Source organism: Mixophyes fleayi, chromosome 10 (assembly GCF_038048845.1).
Source record: "Mixophyes fleayi isolate aMixFle1 chromosome 10, aMixFle1.hap1, whole genome shotgun sequence".
NCBI classification, from domain to species: domain Eukaryota; kingdom Metazoa; phylum Chordata; class Amphibia; order Anura; family Limnodynastidae; genus Mixophyes; species Mixophyes fleayi.
In genome coordinates, this window is record NC_134411.1 from 33,564,368 (window position 1) to 33,588,383 (window position 24,016).

At 42.5% G+C, this 24,016-nt stretch overlaps 1 protein-coding gene across 2 annotated transcripts in view; it reads right to left on the minus strand.

Moving 5' to 3' along the window:
- Window positions 1-2,344: 2,344 nt before the first annotated feature.
- Window positions 2,345-24,016, minus strand: part of TP53I11 (tumor protein p53 inducible protein 11) — a 35,670-nt gene continuing 13,998 nt past the window's right edge. For both annotated transcript variants that reach the window (XM_075188353.1, XM_075188355.1), the window contains exons 2-7: window positions 15,190-15,353; window positions 13,630-13,688; window positions 12,268-12,316; window positions 5,826-5,922; window positions 5,205-5,306; window positions 2,345-4,126 (exon numbers count right to left, since the gene is read on the minus strand). In XM_075188353.1, the coding sequence (XP_075044454.1) occupies window positions 3,990-4,126; window positions 5,205-5,306; window positions 5,826-5,922; window positions 12,268-12,316; window positions 13,630-13,688; window positions 15,190-15,318 (573 nt within the window). In that variant the 5' untranslated portion in view covers window positions 15,319-15,353 and the 3' untranslated portion in view covers window positions 2,345-3,989. The remainder of the gene's footprint in view (window positions 4,127-5,204; window positions 5,307-5,825; window positions 5,923-12,267; window positions 12,317-13,629; window positions 13,689-15,189; window positions 15,354-24,016) is intronic.

Genomic DNA, 24,016 nt, shown 5'->3' on the forward strand with positions numbered 1-24,016 from the left:
TGAACGTGACAGCACTAGACAATACCCCTTTACTCAAAACTAACAGTGACAACCATCAGATGAATCCTATAGATCAGTGTTGGCCAACCTGACACTCCAGGTGTTGTGAAACTACAAGCCCCAGCATGCTTTGCCAGCTATCAGCTAGTTATCTACTGGCAAAGCATGCTGGGGCTTGTAGTTTCACAACACTTGGAGTGTCACAGGTTAGCCGACACTGCTATAGATCTACCGATTGCATTCTTTAAACTCAAAAGAACTTACCTGTGTATAGAAGACTCTGCAAAGGGAAAGAAACAAAAACCTCAAGCTGCCTTTTATGCTCAGATTTATGAAACAAGTGTATAAATGTAAATAGAATTCTGTTGTTTAGCGTTTGTGGTACATTGTAGAGAAAGTTACCCTATGCCCATAACCCCCCCCCCCCCCTCCCAAGAGGGGGCGACTGCAAATAGTTGTGGAACAAGTGTTCTGCAGCGCCCTCTGGTGGAGGCCACTGTCCCTGGCAGACACTTGTGAGCTGAACTTTGCCGGGAGCCTGCAAAACAGAGCTACTTGCAGACGCTGCAATCGTCATTTTGTAACATTTGTTTATATTAAATAGTGAGAGCTACATTGTCCTGTGGAAGCTTGCTATTATTATTTTTTTCTATGAACAGAATTTTTTTTATGGTGGGCAGGATGACTGACCAATTCTTATTTCTGTAAAAGAAAAACAAATAAATTGTGAAAGTGAAGTAATCAAAACAGTGTGGTCTCTGACTCCAATCACAACTGGGGATATATGCACAAGTACATACACACTACATGATAAACGCGTGTGGACTCCCCTTATAATTAGTGAGTTTGGCCATTTCAGCCACCACCAGTTGCTATCGGGTGCCACAGTCAAACAGCAGTAGAATGGGAATCTTAGTGCTACAGCATAGAGTGACATTCTTCCTCCAACCTTGTGGCAACAGTTTGAGGAATACCTTTACCTGTTTGAGCATGAGAGTACCCCTGTGCATAAAGCAAAGTCCCTCAAAAAAATGGTTTCCCAAGTCTGATATGGAAGAATTTGACTGTCCTACAGAGTAGTGACTTCAACATCAAACACGTATGACTGTAAGCCGGACCTTATTCCTCCCCCTCCCCCTCCCCCTACCTCATTAATGCTATTGTGGCCAAATGCATGTGAATACCCGCAGCCATGTTCTAGTGGAAAGCTTACCCAGAAGAGTGTAGGCTGGTCTAGCACCAAATGGGGGACCAACTCCATACTAATATCCATGGCTTGGAACATGAATGTGATGTTCCGTGTCCATGTGATATTGGCTATATACATACATACATGCCTGTGTATAGACACACACACTTTTTCTCTGTGGCTATATTAGTCAACAAAACAAAAATAAAACATAACAGACTATTACAGTAAAATATATTGGAGGTTGGGTCGTGTGATTGAAGTCTTTATCAAAATAAAGTACATCAAGGCACTGACCTGCTTCAGAAAGAATAATTGGTGAGCTATTTTCTTAATCAGCTTGTCATAGTTAAAGCCCCCAAGTGAATCCATGAAAGCCTAGATAATATACGTCCAAAGCTGCAAGTAATCAAACCCTAGTAGCAAAACCTCCGCAGCAGTTACATCTATTTAGATCCAATGCACTAAGACCCAGAGCTGGTATTATACTATACAGATCCCCAATGTGTGTCTGATTTATCACTTCTATTAATACTGCAGAACACAGCCAATCAGAAGACAGCATTAAATACTATCCATGTGACTGACTGGTCGTGTCATCTTTAAGGTGTAAGATGTCAGTTTAAGTAGTTTGAACTTTTTAGTATGTTTTAATTTTTTTTTTTTTTACAGTTAATTTACATAGTGCCTGTATATTACGCACCGTTTTACAGAGAATATTTAATAATCCACATCAGTACCTGCACCAGTGGAGCTTACAATCGAGATTTCCTACCACATGGACACACACATATAGTACAATCATTTCTCTACCTACCTGTACGTCAGGAAACAGGAGTACTCTGAGGAAACCCAGGCAAACACGGGGAAAACATGCAAACGCCACAAACTTAAGACACCAGACCCCAGCAAGGCAGCGATGCTAACCACTGTGCCACCCTGCTGATTTTCATAAGACATTTCAGACTGTACTTGATAGGGTAGAAACTGAAGTGAAACAAATTGCCCATAGTTTTGCAGGGTACTGCTGTGCCACCTTGTGGCCATACACCATTACTGCAGCCCAAAAAAAAAGCAGCACTATTAATCCACCAACACATCTGAAACGGTGATGACGCGTTGTCCCAACATTGACAAGGATGACAGATACTGCTGTTTGTTGAATGCATATTTTATTATGGAAGATACTGAGGTATTAAGTTTTAAAAACACGAAGAGAAAAATATGTACTACAACAGTCTTCACAATAGATCACGATATGGTGAAGGGAGGGGGTTCAATGCACAGAGTCTGCACACAGCAGATGGCACCATTTTGTGGGTGGCGGCAGTTCCTTGTGGTGCATTTTCAAATACTGGTGTCACAGACAAAATGGCCGCCTCCAGGCCAAACAAAAAGCACTTGAAGTAAACATCTCTCTCTAGTGGCAGGCAGTATTCAGGTAAAGTTTCACTAGCTGCTGTCACGGAGAAAGAACTTAATATTAAAGAGGCTTTTACAGAGCTCCGCTGCCAATACCTGTAAGGTGCGTTGTAGTCGATGTACTTTAAATCCAGCAGGCCTGGGACTTCAGCAGACGAAACAACATTTAGTTAAAACCAGTAGGCAGTGTTGTGCTATTTTTAACGCATTGCTGACAGAAATGTGCTTTGTCGTCCTTGAGGCCAGAAAGTGAAGTCAGGAAACGGCAACCAGTTATTTGGCCTCAATAAATCACTCGCAGAACCAGCAGTGGTATATTCTGGGGATATATGACCTTGGCCTTTTTTCCTCCCCAGATTTCCTGTTCCATGCAGATCCACAGAAAACATCCTGTCGCACACCCTTGTGGGGAAATATCCTCTTGAGGAAGCAGAGCTGTCTTGTCAATTAATCCCCCCCCCCCCGGCATCATTGACAGAGCGAGGCTGAAGTACCAGCGCACGTGCGCCCATTCCCGGATAAAACAGTCACAGAATCCGAGACCACGTTATCTGAACATTTCCTGTACACATCCCCGTTCCGGGCAGTACACAAAACCAGCCAGACCAGGCGCTTCATAGAAATAGACATTTTCTTTTATTTCAACATGAACTTTTCGATTTTCCCGTGGGTGGTCTATAGGTGTTAAGGCAGTGATGTTACCAAGATGTACAAACCCCACAGTTGACTGGTGCGGTTTTTTTTTCTGGCAGTAGTAAACGCACAGAGACCAAACCCCCCCCCCCCCCAAAAAAAAGTATTTTTTTGTTTGTTTGTGGCTGGAATGTTTAACCCCTTGGCTGCCAGAGGGGATACAAGGCACTACTTTGGCAGCCAAAGCGCTAGCAGATTTAGCTGCAGAAATAAAACGGGGCGGCAGTGACGTTTGCCAACGCCAAAGGGATCATTTCAGCAATGACACAATGATGTTCCACAATGTTTTGGATAAGAACCTTAAAGCAGCCCCCCTGGCACGTGGGTACATGCTAACCTAGCCACTTACCCACCGTGGGTCAATACACAAAAGAAAGGTTGATACTGCTAAAACGTGACGGACATCAGTTATTCCGCATGCTGTGCGCTCTAAGTCCCCCCCCGAATCAGGAATAGTCGCTCCAGTGCCGGGAGATCCTTTACACTGTGTCGCAGCTCCCTGCGCAGGTACGAAGGGACGACCGTGTCTATGAAGAACATGGAGCTGGCGGTTCTTGGGTCCATGAGCTAGAAGTAAAACCATTACCACCTCCTTGTAAGGTAGCCAGAGTCTTCTGGAAGAAAAAAAACAACAACAACAACAAAAAAACAAAAAAAAAAAAAAAAAAAAGGTGGAAGTCCGAGTTCAGATTTTTTTGGGCCGGCGGCCCAGTTGGTAGTAGAAGTAGGCGCTGACGACAATGAACAGGAGGCAGCAGCAGACCAGGACGGCGGCAGCGACGTTTGAAGTTCCACCGCTCTCCAACGCGGTCACCATGGTAACTGCACAAAGAGAAGAGAGAGACACAGCGGAAATCAAAACCCTCCTCCTTGGTACGTAGGTGAAATAAATTAAATAAACAAAAACATGACTGAATAAAAGTGTTTTAAAGTGGATCCGCCACCGGCGCACATTGTAGTTGACTATTTTGAAGATTAGCCAATATGTAGTCTATCAATTCAATAGATATTCTAGGGTTTGGTAGGTAGGGGGCACAGACAGAACAGTATACCAGTAACAGGCCTGGCCAACCAGCGGCTCTGCAGGTGTTGTGAAACTACAAGTCCCAGAATGTTCTGCTAGCTGATCAGCTGGCCGAGCTTAGAGAGCCACAGCTGGACCAGTCAAGCCAAGCTTGTAAAGAATACAGACAAGTAACTTTTCTAGGACAATTATATTGAAAGGGTGTTCAAAAAGGTTGACTAAAATAAGTTTTAGATGCCGTTAAAATTTGTTTCCTTGGATATTAGTTTATGTAAATTTTATTACAAAAAAATTAGTTTCCCCCCCCCCCCCCCATCTACTCATGCTTCTCAGCCATTTCTTTATATCATCAGCGTTTATTTTCATGATAAAGATCTGCCGCTTTCGCTGTATTCAGACAGTTTTGTGTCACGTTCAAAGGTACGCGGCTGTTTGATGAAATTAATCACATCTGTTTATCTTTCTAGACCTGTTTTAGCTTCAAATATAAATATCCTGGAACAGTTACTTTGTATTTATTAGATCTTATGTTTATTTTATAATTTCTGGGAAATATGTTTGAAATGTCATTTCCTCCACCGTCAATACCAACATGCAAACCGGACATGGAGAAAATTGCTGACGGTGCAAAAATGGGCAACTCCTTTATTATGAAAAGGTATTTATTAACCGAACAGCATAGGTTAATCTAGCCCCTTGTCTAGCGGGGGTCTAGAAGGTTTATTTTATATTGAATTGCTGGAATAGGCGAGAACAAGATCTTGCAGTCTTGCACATTCAGTAGGGCTGGTGCAGCCCCCCATCCTCTTAGTGAAGATTCACACCCTACATGACCAAACACACTGCCTCACAATCATAACACAACAAGATACTCACCAATGAGCTGTATACTTAAATAACAAGCCTCCGTCAACAGGGTCCATCGGATGATCACTTTTTCTGAGGTGTACATGGAGTTCCACATAATTAGAGAGATACCTGCAAATAACAGATGACAATATTCCCTTCTGATACAATATTAAAGTATTGTCACATGACTTCATTTCTCCTATAACCGGTCCCCAAAATATAAATGTAAACCAGCCACAGAAACGCGACGAGTTGATGACCACCCTAGTAGGTCTGTTATAAGACCACGTCTCCCTCGCACACGCACAGCGATAGCAGCTTGTCCTCTGCGCCAATACTCATGACTATGCAGCCTATCGATTTGCGAGGAACAATCGCACCCACTCATTGATTGGCTGCATTCCCGTCACTATTGGCCCAGAACAGAAAACAGCTCCATCCACTTGTAGTAGGCACCGGGTCCATGGTAAATCAATGCGAACGTTGGCATTTCGAAAAAGCAAAGTCTGCTAGTACGCAAGAAATAATGTTGTATCTCATCTGGCCGTGAGCGCGTGTTGTTCCTGGCACTAGTCATTGCTTTCCTGTATTTTTTTTTTTTAACCCGGGAAATGACAATAAAAGAGAAAATTCATAGGAAACACTCACTGAATAGGGCTCCGCCGTAGAGACGGGTGGATGTTTTACTGCTCACGATGCCTTTGTCAAAGACGGCTTCATAGAGCTGATCGGGGAAGGCGAGAGCCTGCAGGAGGAAATGAGTAAATAGTGAGCAGAAAACTTTATAATTTTGGTTTCGTTGCAGTCTGCAGTCCTAGTTCTTGTTTAGTACGTACCCATGCCATGTAAGATGTAGAGTTTGCAAAGTGGCCATGCCTTAGAGTTTTTAGAGCAGTAGGGCGCCCTTGTTCTTAACAGAACACTGCTCTGTGTACAACTGTTTACATTCCCAGAGCTCTTACAGGACAAGTAAACTCATCATTGGATACTAAAATACGCAACATATAGAAAGAAAAAAAAAAAAAACAAGACATCTCTTTTAGAGGGTTCTGCTTCTCTATCTTGCATCACTATGGAACAGAGCGAGGAATATGGGGCAGGGCAGAGGTGTGAGCGATTGTCTTGCAGTCTCCTAGGTAACACAAATCTACATGTACAAAGTTTGCGTCTCAGGGATACACGGAACAAACCCTGCTGGTTTGTAAGAGCGTCAGTGCACAGATCGCTGTATTCTGCACAATAAAAACACATTATGTAGATAACCTCAATTTCCAAAGCTGCTTAAAAGACAAAACACATCTAAAATAAACGTAGCGTTATATGAAAAGTCTACTTCTATAGCCTCCGAGTCGAAAAGCAGACACACATCCTAATGCTTTTATATGGTCACATATGATCATATACATCCCCCCATATACTCTGCATAAAACGATGCTATATCAGATTCCCGATTGTGTGATTAAATCCCGTTTAGGAATAGACGCTTCAAGAATCAGGTGCGACGATCTCATCAATATTCAGCATTGAAATTGCAATAAACAATTCTCTGAATCTTCAACAGATGTTTTTTCGTTCTTTATTTCCAACGCTGACATAATGTGCTACGAAACTTCATTACTGTTTAACCGTACAGAAAGCCTGCAGCTTAATGAGGTGTACGCAGATATTTGTAGACAAAGAATAAAGGTCTGCCTCTGGCCCTGTCCAGTCTGCACGTCTTGTGGTTTTATGAAGTCAGCGATGTACATTATTGGCTTTAACAAAGAAAAACTCCTACAGAAGGAAACATTTGCTTTGAATGGCGGAATGGATTCTCCGCAAATTAGTTTTCTAGCAATCTCTTGCTCGATACACAAATCTCTTCAGTAATTTAGGATGGAATTCTTGAAAATAGGATAAATAAAAAGACATAAATCAGACGGTTTAGGGAAGAAAAAAAAAAATTCTCCACAATCATACAAAAGAGCGTATGGTAAAATGTATTTATCTGTAATTTAAATGGCTTGTAGACTGTGCTAATCTAACCTGCCTCGTTTTCCGACACTTATAAAATTCAAAAGAAAAATAAACTTTGCTACCAATTGGCTGAATTGCATGTTGGGTTGCTATAGCAACATAATGCTATGATTGACAGTTGGTGGTTGGTTTATGGGTAGGGGAAATAAAATCTTCACTTTATTGCATAATATATACATCCTTGATGAGTGTCATGGGGTGCGGTAAACCGTCATTGTACAAATAATATCTCAGCATAAGGGTAAGAAGGCATAGACTGGGGCAACTAAACTCAAAATATATATTTATTTATATTTATTTTTACAGGAAGATGAGTGATAAATGTGTGCTTCGGTCATATCCGGATTATCCACACCAAGAATTAGATTTACTAAAGATTCTAAAAAGGAAAAGTGGAGATGTTGCCTATAGCAACCAATCAGATTATAGCTATCATTTATTTATGACAGCTAGAATCTGATTGGTTGCTATAGGCAACATCTCCACTTTTTCAAACCTGCAGTTTAGTAAATATACCCCCAGGTGTTAAAGACTTAGTACGATAGTTGCTCTGATCCTATTTAAAGGCATTGGAATATTAACGTAAACGCTGCCTCTAAACAGAATATATTGTACTTTAATCCTCCTCTTTCCTTCAGCTAAATTCGACACAGGTAATGGAAATAAGTCCCGTTGTTATTTGTTTTCAATATCCATAATAGAAACGCGCTGGGAGATTTCATAAGTGGGTTTAATCAGCAATAATATAAAAATACATTTAGGAGTATTAAATATTCTGAGCCATCAAACTAATTATTTGAGTAGGTCTTTAGCGATACTAACACGATCTACATATCCAGCTCTCTCACAACCAGAGAAGGGGGCACTTAATGCTCATTATATTCATAACAAAAGTGAGATTAGCAGAAATGGGGGTACCGTGAAATACTCAACTCTCACCCCCCCCCCCGATAAGCAAGAACGACACATTCTGCCACAACAAAAAATAAGTCACCTTTAAAAAGAAGCCAGAAAGTGAATAAGTACCCTACACAGAATAGTCCTGTAGGTTACAGGGCACGGTATACAATAGTTACTTACTAAAGATGACCTGTAAACGTTATGGCCCTTTCACTCTCCCATAAGAATCTCGCCCAGTATATTAAATCAGACACTAAGCAGCTCTTTGTATCACTGCAGTTCCTTCTACATATCAGGGCTCCTCACTGGGCTAGAGCACCAACTAGTGGTAGAGGGATAGCAGTGGCGGAGTTCTCTCCAGCAATTACCGGACTAGCAGAGTTGACTGACATGTAAAGCTAGGTACACACTACACTGTTTTCGTCCAATAATCGGATCAATCAGCCGACATACGACCGCTCGTTCAAAAGTCGGGTCAGTGTGTGTTGTGACCCGATGGTCGAAAGTCTGCCCAAGTGGGCGTTTGTCGCCTCATTTGGTTGGTCGTACTGTTTAATATTTTCGTTCCAATCTCGTTTCCGTTGTGTAGTGTGTATAAACTTCCAACCGATCCACAACAGTGAGTACGAAATTACAGTCATTGCTCACGACAACATGGCTGTAAAAAGTCGCTAAAGGGACGTCCGCTCTTCCCTTTATCGTCCTAAACAAGGCTAGTGTGTATGCAGTCCATGGACCGAGCGATCGGAACATCGATCGCATGTAAAATCGATCGGCATAAAAAGTTGGTGGAAAATTCTGTAGTGTGTACCCAGCTTAAGCCCTCCCCTGTGCAGACAGAGCATTCATTCCCTCCCCCCATTAGATTTAATTTCCAAACTACTTCATTAAAGAATGTCTGCCCCAAAGGCAACGGTCCTCTTCTACAGTAATGTAGGAAAGCAGCAGCTTATATACCAGATGAGCTGGTCGCACATTGGCTCATCCTGTTGATCCGTCAGAGAGCCGAGCGAAAGGATCATTGTTCGGTTTTGTCAACACGTACGAGTAGGATGAGGGCAGAAGCCCCTAGAGGATCATAGTGAGCCCTCCTGAAAGAATATGGGTCCAAATAGTTGGATTCCCCACAAGTTATACGTTTAGAACCAGTCTTGGATCCTCAATGGAACACATGTTATAAAGCGATATATATAATCCACTTACACTTAAACTTGTAATGTATTTGATAACACAGTTTGTCAGACAAAAACGAAACAAACTCGTCATCTGCCGACGAGGGGTTAAGCGAATGGGTGTCCCAGATTCCAGGCTTAAAACAGATAAGTGCCCCAAGGCAGTGTATGAATAAAGAAAAGTATAATAAAGAGTGGACTGTTTGATGCTCAGATCACTGGGACATAAAGGGAATTATTCAGCACCAGAATTCGCCTCCGGACGGATTCCTGTTTTTTCGTGATTTAAGTTTTTCAGTTATTACTCAGCAGAGGCTTCACAGAGTACAAGGCTTAGGCTATGAGATATAATCCGGTCTTGTATCTATGTCACTTGTCTACCTATAGAGCGCATCTGCTTTTTCCCTTCTCCAGAAAATGCCGTCGTTACAACAAAAGCAGAATTCCAACCAAAACTAAAAGTTGAAATTTGGGTGTAATTAGTTGAAAAGCTAAAAAGAAAAACAAATATATTTCACTTAGTTGCCCTCGCTAATGCCAGTGGGTATTCCGATGCCTCAAACCGTCCCCAAAACAGGGACTGCTGAAGTCTCTCTACTGAGATCTTCACATGAATACAAGTCACGGGGGGAGGGGCGACGACAACCCTGACAGTAGTTTAAAAAAAAGCCGGACCATTCAAGAGAGCAGGTCCTCTTCTCGGGACTGTAAGAGCCACCTTTGAAAAAGTGATAAATTGCTAAAATATATTGACATCGGTTTTACAAATCACAGATTTGGTTGGCCACAGATCCCATAATGATCTCAAAGCAGCAGCACAATGTTGTAAATTACGTATAGTAAAAAGAAGTCTACATTTCACAAGCTGATAAAACTTTTTTTCATGTTTGGTTAATTTTTTTTTTTTTAATGGTGCGTTTCATTAAGTACAGAGCACTTTTATTATTTGCGTTTCCCTCCTTCACCTCCTGCATGACCACGACTCCCCAGGGTTGGAGTGGGCAGAGATGGAACAGTCTGCAGCCAAGCCGATCATCAGTTTGTAAACAGCAGCACAGAGTACTTCAGGATCACCGTCTGCCGATTTTGTGTCTTCTCCCGTTAATCTCTTTCTCACACCAGATACCACAGGTTACAGGTTATGGCCAAGTCTGATCTACAAGTGTTACCTAGATCCTTCTAGAGCGAGGATCCAGGTATTGAAAAGTCCAAGAGCTCATTCCCTCTTTAAAGAGAGAGTAGCTCATATGTTGTATTTCCAGCCAATAAGAAACGATCTATCCCAGGCTGAATCATCATCCAGTTGTTGCTGGTACATCGGGTATCGGAAGCAGAGATGTAAATACTCTTCCATGATGTATTGTGTCACCTGTTACCGAACTTTGCTGGGGGTAACAGGAACCCCCCCAATCTGTTGCCTGCAACAAAGACATCACTGCATCGAGGGCAACTGGGTTACAGCCAATTAACTCTTATCGTTATGACCCTGGATTATAGAGGTCAACCGAGAATTGTTGGTTGAAAAAGAACACAATAATCATGAGATTAGAGAGCATCTTATTCACCTCCTTTAGACACGTATAGGACGAGCCAGCCCACGTTTACCTGCGTTCTATCTGTAAGCAGCGCGGTGGCTCAGTGGTTAGCACTTCTGCCTGACAGCACTGGGGTTATGAGTTCGATTCACGACCATGGCCTAGTAGGTTAACTGGCTGCTATTAAAATTGCCCTTAGTCTTTCTCAGGGTGTGTGTTAGTGGATTTAGATTGTAAGCTTCAATGGGGCATGAACTGATGTGAGTGAGTTCTCTGTACAGCGCTGCGGAATTAGTGGCGCTATATAAATAAATAGCCGATGATGATCTATAACTTGAATTGTATCTGCCCACCTCACGCTTGTGTGGCCAACATGGGTAGCAAATTGCTTAAAGGCCGGGAGTCTCAGCAAGCGTTGGAACAATAAACTGTATCTCTATTTATCCTAAGGCCAAGATATCTGGAGCACATTATACTGATATTACTGGGACTAGATATATAGCATCGGCTTTAGAAACATCTAACTTGCTGAGGAATTGGAGCATCATATGGGTCAGTAGTAAGAGAGATTCCAGCCGTCTTAGATACAGCCACACTTTACCTTCAATAGAATTTAAAGAAAAGCCTCCAAGTCCCTAAAGTAAAGGCCCAGTTTGATATCAAAAATCCTTTTCATATAATGCAAGATGAGATAAAGCAGTAGAATGAGCCTCTTACGTCTCCGCTGCCCAAAACGCTCTCCATATTAAAATTCAGAGAGTCCGCTGACCCCAAGAGGTACCAGGGAAGAAGCAGGCGGAGGTAATAATAAGGCAAAGCCCAGCTCCCCAGTCCAATCTCTACAAAAAGAACAATGTATAATTGGCCAAGACGAAAGCCGCTTTAGAAATAAAGAAACATATCTTTAACAATAAGCGGCTTGAGAGAAAAATATGTTGAGAAGAAAAAAAAAAAAATAGGAAAGAAAAAGGGAGATCAAAGAAAAACATTGTATCTATAAGCCAGACACACAGAGCAGCGGGAGGAACTGCAAAGAAATACAAAACACAATAACGGACCATAAAATGCTCTTATCTACAACCGGCTTTAGAAGAGACGTGAGGTTTAACATCTCTCGTAGCATGCTAAAGAGTCACACGTTACAATAACTTCTATCACCGTAATTCAAGTTATTCACCAATTATTTAACGCCATCCTCTTTTCCTGGTGGATTTAATTATGATAATGGCATTCAATACAAAAAGGGGACAGATTCAACAATCCATCTAGTAGTGTAAAAAGAAAACTGCCTATTCATTAGCTTTTGATGTCGATCACGTAATTACAATAGTTCCATCACCTAAACAAATCCTTAACTGTTTTTAAAAGACCCACGCATCATGTATTTACAGACTTGATTTCAATACTAAAACTACACTGTAATTAATAGAACAAGCATTAAGTTTATTTGCATCCACTTAAACTCACCATGACGGCGATTCCCGTGAAGACAACCGCAGAGACGAACTGCCACACTCTGAAGACAAAAGAGACTTTGTGTCACAGAAATTAAAAATCACATCACAAAATGATTACCCCCCTATTATAAACAGCCAATATAATATCATTGCTTAAAGCATTACGCAAAGGAAGCCTTCAATCTGCAGGAAACGGTTATTGCAGTAACAACAATTTCGTTTATCAAGCTACGCACATGAAAACATCACTTACACACAATATAATGTGTGGCCACCGGGTGGCACTATAGAGCATGCAGATAATAAAACTCAACAAACGCAAAATGTTTATATTGTATATTTAAAAATAGCAATTTGTGTTAAAAATACATATGTATATATTTTTGTAACACGACGCTCGACCCTGGCAAGCAATTGCTGGCAAATCACTTGTGTCAAGTATTTTTAGGCCGCGTTTCTCCTGCGAGTTCTGTGAACAGTTTCAAGCAGACAATTGTAAAGCGCTACGGAATTTGCTGGCGCTATATAAATGTTGATGAAGCGGACAACATAGGGTAACACGATTTTGTACTCGGGCACAACAAAACTTACCTGAAAAGGGAGACAACAGTACAATTGAGTTAGAAATACAAAAGTAATACGTTTAGCAAAAGCCAGGGACTGTATTGTGCATTAGCCATCGGAACGGAGATCTGTGCACTAATCCTACAATAACTTTGGTGGTTTGCAGCAAGTACTAGCCACCATAGCAGGTGTCTACATTGCATATTAGAAGCCAGAATTAGAGTCTCATTTGTCTACTAGCCACCAGAATGAAGATTTGTGTTGTATATACGCCATCAGAATTGGCATATGTTTTGTACACTGGCCATCAGAAAGGAGGGTGTGTGTGCTTTAATTACTTGCCACTAACATGGATTCTATGTTGTATACTAGTCACCGGAACCAGAGGATTGGATTTTATACTAGCACAAGAACGGTGGTTTGGTGGGGGTCAGCAGGGTGGGCTCTTTGTTATATTGTCACTGGAATGGGATCTGTTTTGTATACTAGCTACCAAAATAGACTGTGCTTTGTGTACTACTCAACAAAATGATTCCCCCTCCCCCCATTTACACAAACCATAGTACACAGCCCCAATTCTATTGTCTTACTTTCCCGTTTAAATTCTCATTGTTTGTTTTATATAAAAATGTAATCACTTTCATGTACTTCTGTGGATTTCATTTCAACTCCGTTTAAGCACAAAAAGTGCAATAAATCTGCACACGGAGCTCTGTAAACGCCACGTTCCGTGCTTGTGTCGTTCTAGTTTTCCCCAGAGTTCTATAAAAGGACAACACACATGAACAGCCACAGTTCTAGAACTTACCTTAGTCCTATGGGCTCCCTGACAGCAAATTTTATTTCGTTCCCTAGGACTTGACTGATCTGAATAAGAGAGAGAGAGACACACAATTAAAATCACCAACTTCACAAAAACACATTTACAGAACGAGACACTCGGCTCCATCCGAAGAAGCACTCGGGACAGAATCCATCAGCACTTAAGTACCGTGAATTTTTAACTACTTAAACCTCTCTCCTGCTGCGAGCCACATTAAGATTTTAAACCACCGCGGGCCGCCGACAGTGAGGGAAGCGGCCAGGTTATTATAATATGAAAAGTTAATGCAGTAATTACACGCCTGCCTCTACTCTGGCAGCGTTGCTAAGGGCAAGCAGTCCTCTGCCCGCTGGCCTGAAGGGGTTAAGAACAATGCCAGTGATTGGGATTAATTCCGACAGCCTCCGATGAGACCTAGAAAGAGAAGGCAGAAACTCAACGGACGACACTATTGGAGCAGATAACGATTCCGGAGAAGAGGGCTCAGGGAGAGGAGACGATACAGAAGAATGATGCAGTGGGTGACAAGAGGAAAGAGATTAGGGGCAGCAAAAATACTGAATACCCCTCACTCATGCAACAGTAAACCGAACCAAAGACAGTGGCAGGAACGGTACTAATAAGCAATGATAGTTACCAGAAGCTCATTGAAATATAGACTTGAACCAGATTTTTTACAAGCTTAGAGTAAAACTCCTGACTCCCAGCAAAGGACCCTTCTAAAATTATGAATATTGTATGTCACAAAGTTCCATTTAGGTAACTTGTGTTCATTTCATCTGCAATGGTTCTCTCGCTCACCGGTTGTATGTTTAACACTTTACTACCCCCTGTACTTAAATCAGATCTGGATTCAATATTTAAGTTGAAGACTGTCAAATTGTTTGTGTTGTGCGAGTATCAAGATGCCCAATTAACGCTCTCCCGTCCCATTTGTGTTCACTCCATAACCGAATTAACTGGATTGACGTGACTCATTTTGCAAATATTCCATGATGCCAGGTGCCCCGAGCAGGACAATAGACAGATACGTGTAACTTAATCTCTTCTATCCTCATTCTACTTTGATGAATCAAACATGTGAGGGGGAGGAGAATCTGGGATGTTACAAGTAACGCTTACCCATAATCCTTTTCTCCTGTGTCCTTGCACATATTTGTATTTCCATGCCGTAATCTAACAGGAGTTCAGACTGAATTGTCTTATTACAAAATGTACTTACTATTCACATTTTATGTGACCGTTGCCTGCACAAGGGGACGCTGCCCCAATATTCATGAGGCTGCAGGATATCGGATCTCCAAGACATCACAGATGACTCATGACTCTGTGAGCTCGCTAGGTCCTAGAAAGCTAGCGAGTGCAATGTTGGCTCGCCAACAAACATGGCTGCCCCCACTTTACGTAGGTGACGAGTGCATTTTGATTGGCTCTCACACTGGTCTTCACCAGGAATGGCCAACAGGCCGCCAACCATTGCTACCGTAGCTCATTTTTATAAATCCGTTATGTGTGCGCACAGACTGAACGCCTCCCACAGCTCACCTTAGACCTGTGGACTTCGCCATCGTCATCTTCACCTCCCACTCCGAGTATCTTGCGAGTCTTTAGCCGGCTAACCAGGTCTGTCTGACTGTGCTTCTTCATTAAAGGTGGAGGTGATTTGGTGGTCATCGTGACGACTCTCTTCTCTCGACCAGCAACAAGTCCTGAAGATACATTAGACAAATTTTGTTTTGTGTAACTATTAAGAAGTGAATGTAGAATAACTACGTTCTACAAATAGCATTACAAACTTTGCTACCACTATGTACTAGAACTGCCATTGTTTTTTTTCTCTATCCTGTCAACCCATAATCTCCTTCCAAAGTTGCGGGATCATCTTCTTATAATCACAGCTTGGCGCTGTATCTAGCAGAATGACGGCTAATCTCCTTTTAAAAAGTGCGCGTCATGTCGTCATTAGGGGTGTGATCGGTCCAAGACCCAACAAAAATGGCAGAAAAAGGGGAGAGAGAACATTCACGTAGTCTTGCTACCTTTTCAGAGACATAGGCAAACCGAGGGAGGGGTAGGGGGTTTCTAGTGCCTGGAAACCCCCCTCTAAGGCCCTGGGGTACTGTATAATTGAGGTGACTGGACCCTGCTCCCGCTTCACACAGGTCTGCTTGAAAAGGGAGAGCTGCGTGCACCTAACAGTAGTGCACGCAGCATTGCCCATGTATATTATAGGGATAGGAAGAGTTGGAGAGCAGCCAAGCACTGTCTAAAATTATAGCCACGCCCACATGCATGCTGGTCACGCCTGCTGGCGGCGTGGTGTGGAAACCCCCCTCTACAAATCCTGCGTTTGCCCCTGAGAGGGATAACATTAAACTGCGTCTAGCGCGCACACACACACACACACACACAAGCCCCTCTTCTAGTCACAACTAAGCAAAGAACATGTTTGTGGTGAGAGTGCCTTTTAAGTAGCTGCCAAATTCTACATGTATACACTGCAGTACCTTCAGCAAGGATAGACAAAGAGTAATGTTCCAATGTCTTGGTACTCAACATTTAATATATTAAATCATCGCCTGAGCTGTTCGTTTTGAGCAAGACATTAAGCGTTCTCCACACTTTGTTCAAAGTTACCGGTTTGGCGAAGTTAAGCAGGACTTCTGCCATTTTCTATTTTGGCAACAGGGGGCAACGTTGTACCGGAAACCATTGCTGTTATGTAATGTGGACCTGCATGCAAGTAGCCATTTTTACCAATAACCAACCTATTAATTCACTGAGAACTACAAAATGCCTCAGAGATGTCCTGAGAGTCCCTAGTGAATAGATAGGCCGATTACTCCCATGCATACTGGCCCAGCTCACAAGATGGCTTCCTCCATTCTGAATTTTACCTCAGAAGAGCAAACAATGGCGACTGCCAACCGCATTACAAAAAACGCAACGCTGGAAACATAAATTAGCCCAAGTGTTACTAAAAATAGTACAAAAGATGATGGAAAAATAAACCCTGTTTACAAATTGTCCCTATTTTTCCTGAATTTACAGCCGCCAACGCCATTTTTCCTCAGCCTTTGGAAATTCTCCTGTTAGCGGCAGCCGGGGACTAAAGTCTTTGTGGGAATATATGAGGAGCATTCCAGGGGATGCTTTCCTGACCCCGAAAGTACAGGATAATAAATGCAACAGATTTTAAGTAGCGATGCTCAGGCTCGGTTCCTCGAGAACTGAACACACCCGAACTTAGGGGATCCGAGTACCAAGCTGAGCTGGCTCGGTACTTTCGCACTTTTTCGGTTTTGAAAACGTCATCGTTACGTCGTTGGATCTCGGGATTTTTGGATTCCTTTTTAAAATCCAACATAACTGTTGCACCATTTATCTTTTCTGCCACTGCTGTGTGCCAATGTGTCCTAGATGTGGTAGGAACTGCCGTGTGTTTGTGTCATTGCTCTGTCGCTTACCATCCAGCCAGGTCTCTGCAGTATTTGTCCGAAAGTGTATGAAAATAACATTGTGATCTGTGAGGTGGTCAAAATTGACTGTAAATGACTTTAAATTAGTGTTATTGAGGTTAATAATAATGTAGGAACAAAAAAAAGAGCAAAATTATGTGATTTTAGCATATTTTAGGATTTTTCTAAAAAAAATCCGAAAGCAAAAAAACATGAGGGTGGTTTTGCCAAAACCAAAACACGAAGCTAATCCAGATCCAAAACCAAAACCACTTCACGGGGGTCAGTGAGCATCTCTACTTTTAAGGCGATAAATGGAATTTAATTCACCTTTTTATCATATTTTCCAATTTATTTTTACACATATTTATTTATTTACCACTATCCTTACTCAGGGGCACTTTTAATTCATCCACGACAGTCCTCGTTTCCCTTCATACACCAAACATTTCCTCCCAAAGCAGCAGGACCCGAATAATCTGCCCTTTGTATAAGCCTGATGCATTATTCCGCTCATCGTCACAACAACATTCCACACTTGTCTACATCATCCTCCTCCTGGCTGCCTCTTTCATCCAAATCACATTATTAATCCTTGGATTGACCCTGCCATTAATAATACACTAGCAATTAAACATATAGACTAACAGTTGGCCGTAATCCTCTTAAGCTTCACAAAGCTGCTTCCGAGCTGGCATTTTATATATACTGGTCTATAAAATACAGAATAGGAGCCCGTTAACTGTTTTGTACTATTTTTAATATATATATTTTGTTCTATCAACCACCCCACTGATGATGCAAACCGTACAAATTGCCGCAACATTAAACTCTGGAGAAACTTATCGCCATCTAATTATGGGATTCAATGCTATCCCGGCGTTTAAACCCAGAAGCTGCTAGATTCCCTACAGTAACTGCAAGTTAAAACGTGAAATGACAGTGGGGCATATTTAATAAAGCACGATAGTGCTTTTAACGGATAATTAAGGTCCCACAGTGTCCTCCGCAAATTTATTAAGGGGGCATCGCAGCAGATATCATGGATATCTGCTGCTTTGCACTCCTCTTCGTTTTTGGGAGCAGTCACCATTCAACAGAATGGTGACTGCTCCTGGCCGCAATCTAACAAGTCCCGAAAAAACATTTTTTTCGGGAACTTGTCATGTTAATGTACGCCAGCTGCAGCTGGCGTACATGAGGAAATCTAATGCTGTCAGTTCTGCTCCGGAGAGCAGAGCTGGACAGCGCATGTGTGGAGGGATCACATGATCCCTCCCTGTCACTCACAGCTCTCTCTCTGCAACTATCGTTGCAGAGACAGAGAGAGGATCTGTGTGCGCATGCGCAATTGAAGAGTAAGGAGAAGACCCGAAGACAGCGCTTCCGAAGAGGCAGGTAAGTATGATTTTTTTTTCCACAGAAACAGCAGATTATCGGGACTGCTGTTTCTGTACTCCGGTTTTGATAAATTTGAGAAATGAATCAATACTTATCCGTCCGATAAGGATTGATAACCATTTCTCTATTTTAACGTTAAATGATAAATGTGCCCCAGTAGCTTGGATACTAGCCAGTGAGGCTTCCTGGAACTTGTAGTTCTACAGCTCCCGGTAAGCCACAGAGGGATCAGGCTTACTGTATACAATAGTGTGGAGATTGTATGCAGTGGGCGAGGGTCAAATTCTCATTGCCGACAATCTGCAACTGCTGTCCTAGCATTGGCCTAATCTTCTGCAATATTCTGCTGTCCATCTACCCCCTCAATTACACACGGTGTCTGAATTCTAACAACAATTACATATAGTGCAAAAAATAAATATATATTTGTAGTCAAACAAGTCAGTCGTGAAATCTGCAAGTTAAACAAGCCAAACCACTTGTACTATACATACATAACTAAATTGACGGTCTATATTTAAACTTGTTAATATGGAAATGCACATTCTGTACTACAATGGAGTTGTTCTGTAGTCCTCACCGCAGACCGACTCATTACATATTTATGAATTTTCTGGACACGTGTGTTGCGTGTGTCCAAGGGGTACGCTGAAAGACTAATTAGACTCCCTTGAATGCTCTCTCTTTCAGCCCTTAGATTAAACCGCATAATTAGGCGGAATGCCACGGCCAGCCAACCCCCAACTCCCCCTTCCCTGCATAACTAGGAGATGCCAGCGGTTGGCATGGCCCCCAGGCACAGTTATGCTGGCAGTGGACTCCGATGGCACTTATCATTGCTGCCTGTTCAAGAAAGGCAACAAATAGTTATTAATACCCTCTGCATAGCATTTAAAGTGTTGAAAGCCTGCGAAGAATCAGATATCCATCTTCTACTACAAAAATAAAAATAAAACATTAACAAGTCAGCCGGACAGAAGAGTAAACCATTCTACTAGTGCACCGTGTTTGCAGAACCAGTCATTATTTTAAAATATTCATTTTTACAGCAATTGCTTCAAGGCAGAAAAAGAAGTAACTTGCGTGCCTGTAAGATATTTGTGTGACAAGATCACACCAGCATTTCACGATAACCTAGACCACTGGGTATGATCCACGGACCCTATATATCCATAGTCGCCAACTTTTCCTCGTTGGCTTCAGGGAGATCCCGGGGGAGGTGGGCGTGCAGGGGCGGGGCATGACAAATCGCATCATTTTGGCACTGCCCCCTTAACGATTGTAACAATCTTGGCCAATTACAGCAGGGGGCGGGGGCAAAGATGACACTATTTGTGTCATTAAGCCCCGCCCCCGACTTATCTATGGCGGGGACGAGAACCAGGAGGTTGCCCCGCTCTCCCGGGAGGTCTCCCAGAAATGCGGGAGTCTCCCGGAGTAGGCAACTATGCGTTAAAGAAAAGCAGCTAATGAATCTCTAGAGACTAAAGTGTCTTTTACATTTCTGTCTCCATTACTGAAGTCATGTTGTGTTACCTGTCAGTCTTTGATTAAATCTTGGTCTCCATGAAAACGGCCACCTCCATAGGCATCAATACATGGACATAGGACACAATTTCTGAACTGTGTCATCATGCCACAGATGGCGAAGCCAACCACATCTTGTACTGGCTCAGCATCAGGGAGAATGCCAGACTCTTCTGGGAGTGAGGGAGATCACCCCTATTTCAGGGAGTCTCCCTGACATTCCGGGAGAGTTGGCAAGTATGTATATATCATGTTGCAGATGCAATAGGTTAGCCTAATCAAACACAAGCATGCAATTAAATAATGCATTCTGCATGTACAAATCCCAGCCCACATGGCTTAATGAGCATTAAAAAAATTATATGGAAATAAACTCTACTTAATTAGAGTCTATTATTCCCAATTAGCGGCTGCTCTCTAGTGTTATGTATTATTTAGTTATTACATGGTGGGGGTGGTGGGATTTGGAGAGGGGGGAGGGGACTTTGTTATACATATATTATAACTGTGAAGTACAAGATATGATGGGTCCTGGTGGAAAAAGAATCGACTGCTGTGTTTTAAACTTGCAGCAGTTCTCAGAAGTTGATATTTAAGATGCTGAATGTAAGTAGATCTCAGTTGTTGGAAGATCTTACGAAAAAAAAAAAAAAAAAAAAGTCACTTACCCGGAGCTCGTACACTTAGAACGCATTAGCTTTCAACCCTCAAAACAGCTTCTTCCAGAGTTAGAGCAATTTACAGTCTAACTCACACACAGTAAAAGCTGCAAAACAAAATAATAGCCGAGTGCTTGGATGTAGAGCGAACCGTGTCTGCCTGACCACGGTGACCACTTAACGACCACTCTGCTTTATTCTAGACATTCTGGAACACAACAGGTTAATGCATTAGGACTTAACAAAAGTTTAGTTAAAGCTATCGCAGGAATCGCAAAAGGCTACAGGAACCGCTGAGCAGGCTCATTCTGCTGTAGCTAAAAAAAGCAACCACTTAATTAAAGTCTTTAATTGCTTTTTGTTTCGCTTTCCCCTCCTTCGCTCCTGGAGATTAGCTCAGTTAATTGCTGAATACCGCTTAATAAAAGGATATCTTTTGCTTTAGAGGAATTCTGTACATTTTGCCAGTAGTTTCTCCTACAAGGACAAGGGCTCCCTCTGGTGGTTGGGCAGATCAGATTTCTGGGTATGGTGGTACTTTCATTCAGCAAGGTGTTACAATGTGTACAAAAAACAATGCATTTAAATCAAATAAATAGACACCTATCTGTAATAATATAGCAGCAGGTGTTGTAAACAAGTGTTACAAGCTATAACAAAGTTGACATTGAAGCAGGAAAGAGCGAGGGAGGGAGGGAGGGGTGAATGGGGGGGGGGGGGGGGCACATTTGGAGGCTCAGAGGGCTGCCCGTTGCTCATCACTGCTGTAGCTAATAAGATGTCAGCATACAAACTAATTGTCCTTCCCAGAGTCTGCCTCTATCTCAACAAATAATTGTCCTTGACAAAGAAATATCTCCTTGGCTTTCTTCTGGGTCCTGCAGCCAAAACACTTCTATCAGGTCTTTGTTGTTTGATTCTGTTTCTCTGGGGTAAAACACAAGCTCCGCTGAACTTTCTACGTCGGATACAGATGTATCCGACCCGCGACACATTAGGGAGAGCGCAATAGCTGTCGACACCCAACGAGAATAACCCGAAAAACACGGTGTGTCTGAAATTCATTCATGCAGCGAATATTTCCACGGATGACGGCACAAAGTTCTGTCGTTGTAGAAAGTCTCCATTTTCTGCCTCACCGGATGCAAAAATGAAGCCAGCAGTCAAGTAACGAGAAAGGTCACAGCACAATCCCGAAAGCTGGAGAGAGGCAGTGACTCACACATTTCTCCACTGAATCCAATAAGGCGAGGAGCGACGTGGACGGACTCTCGCACACACACAGGCACCATCTGTTCCACTGGATACGGCGGGAGAGCACACAAACAAGCGTAGACATAGAAGACGGAGCGGAGAGAGTCACAGCCGTAGACTGACGTGCACAATGTTGTCCAGTGATGGGCAACAGGCGGCCCAGGAGCTGCACTCGGCCCTCCGAGTCTCACCCCGCGGCCCCCATCTCCTTTCTGCTCGTCAGATGTGTTCGTTGTTGCTTGTAACACTAAAACACCGACTGATCAGTTCTTACACTCCTGTGGGTCTTTTGTTTTATTAAATGTATTGTTTTATCGGATTACCGAGACTAAGGCTGATGTGTGGCCCTTTGGATAGTTAGAGGGCCGCGCCCTGTGGCCCCTGAAGTGTATCAGGTCACTGATTTACTCACAGCCACACAAGCGTTTGCACTTGCAATGAAATAATCTCCCTCCTGGGACAGACACCCCTGACATTAATTCACACACACGTTGTTTACCTCAAACATTCAGGATTTCATAAACAGGTACACAGCCCAACCTGGTCTGACAGGGAGGGCGTGGCCTTATCATATAATGGGCGTGTCCAGGACTTGTGAAGCACCAAGGCAACCCCAAGTACTCCCCCCTCTCCCCCCAAAAACCCTTGAATTGCAGTGCAACAGCAAAACAAAATTGGGATTTACCGTCCTCCGGTTTAACCTCTTGGTAGAAGTTATTCTGCACAAAAAAAAAAAAAATCTGCAATCTTTAATTTTTTTTTTTAAACAAAGCAACTCTCAGACATTAGAGTACTTTCCTTGCCCTCATATATATGTTTTTAAAAACTGGATGATTTCTCCTACGAAATGAATACGCTGTACAGGGGGGCATTTGACTTGGCAAAGGAAGCCACACAGCACTCTAGGAGAAGAGGGAGGAGGGGGCTGAGGGGAAGAGGCAGCAGAACAAATCAAGAATGAGACATCAGCATTTCATGTGTGAAAACAAATAAAACATAAAAATTGGGACAAGAGAGACAGATTGTGTTGTACTGTAGCAGAGGAGCCCGCCCCCCACTCACACCGTGTAATTAGCATCTGTGATTCTTCATGCAAGTTCACAGCTACACAAGAGACCTCATTATCATAATCCCAGCTCTGCAAAATAAAAATGAAAAGCAAGAAAAAAATAAATACAAAAATGTAATTTCGTACTTTTAATTTGTGCATCTGGTAATCTCAATATGGGCTAAAAGAACAATGTCACCCCCCCCCCCCCACATCCGATTTCCAAGAACAGGGCACCAACTTTCCTGGAAATAACTAAATGGTTATTATTGCTGGTTTTAAGTATCTGTTATGTGATTAAATATAATGGGCCTTGTTTACGAAGCGGTTTTATTCCACAGGTAAAGTGCATCTGTCATCTACGCAGACGGCGTGGCGGCCATTTTGGGTTCTAAAATAGTATTCACTAGACAGCGGAATATCAATATAACAGATATCAGTGAAGCACAAAGACACAGCAGCACCAATTCCTGGAAAATAATAGGCTGTAATCTTAGAATTTAAGCCAAAAAAATAAAAGGTCTGCCACCGCTGTATGTAGGTGAACGACAGGGCCTGATTGGCCAATAGGCTGACTAGGCTGCAGCCTAGGACGTGAGATTGCCGAGAGCGCAAAATTGTGACAGGGTGGGGTATAAACTGAAATTCTATTTAGAATATAAGAGAATAGTTATTCTCCAAAGTAAAAAGAAAACATGAAAACGTAGTAAGGTGAAGAAGTCAGATTTTATGTTAAAGGCGAGAGGGCGCCACCAGCGTATCAGCCTAGGGTACCCTGAACCCCGGGTGAACGATAGGATTTACGCGCAGGGGTGTTTCACATTTTCATTTAACATTTTTATTAGTGACGACATTAAAATGTCAGTTGTTCCTCCTCCGTCGAGGCCCTGTTGCCATTTTGCACTTCTCCGCTGAACGACTTTGGACATTGACCCCCTCCCCCCGAAACCACCAAACCGCACAGCAGAAGGCACATACATTGCTAGAACAATCTTGTACATATAATTGTGTTTTGCAGCCCCAGC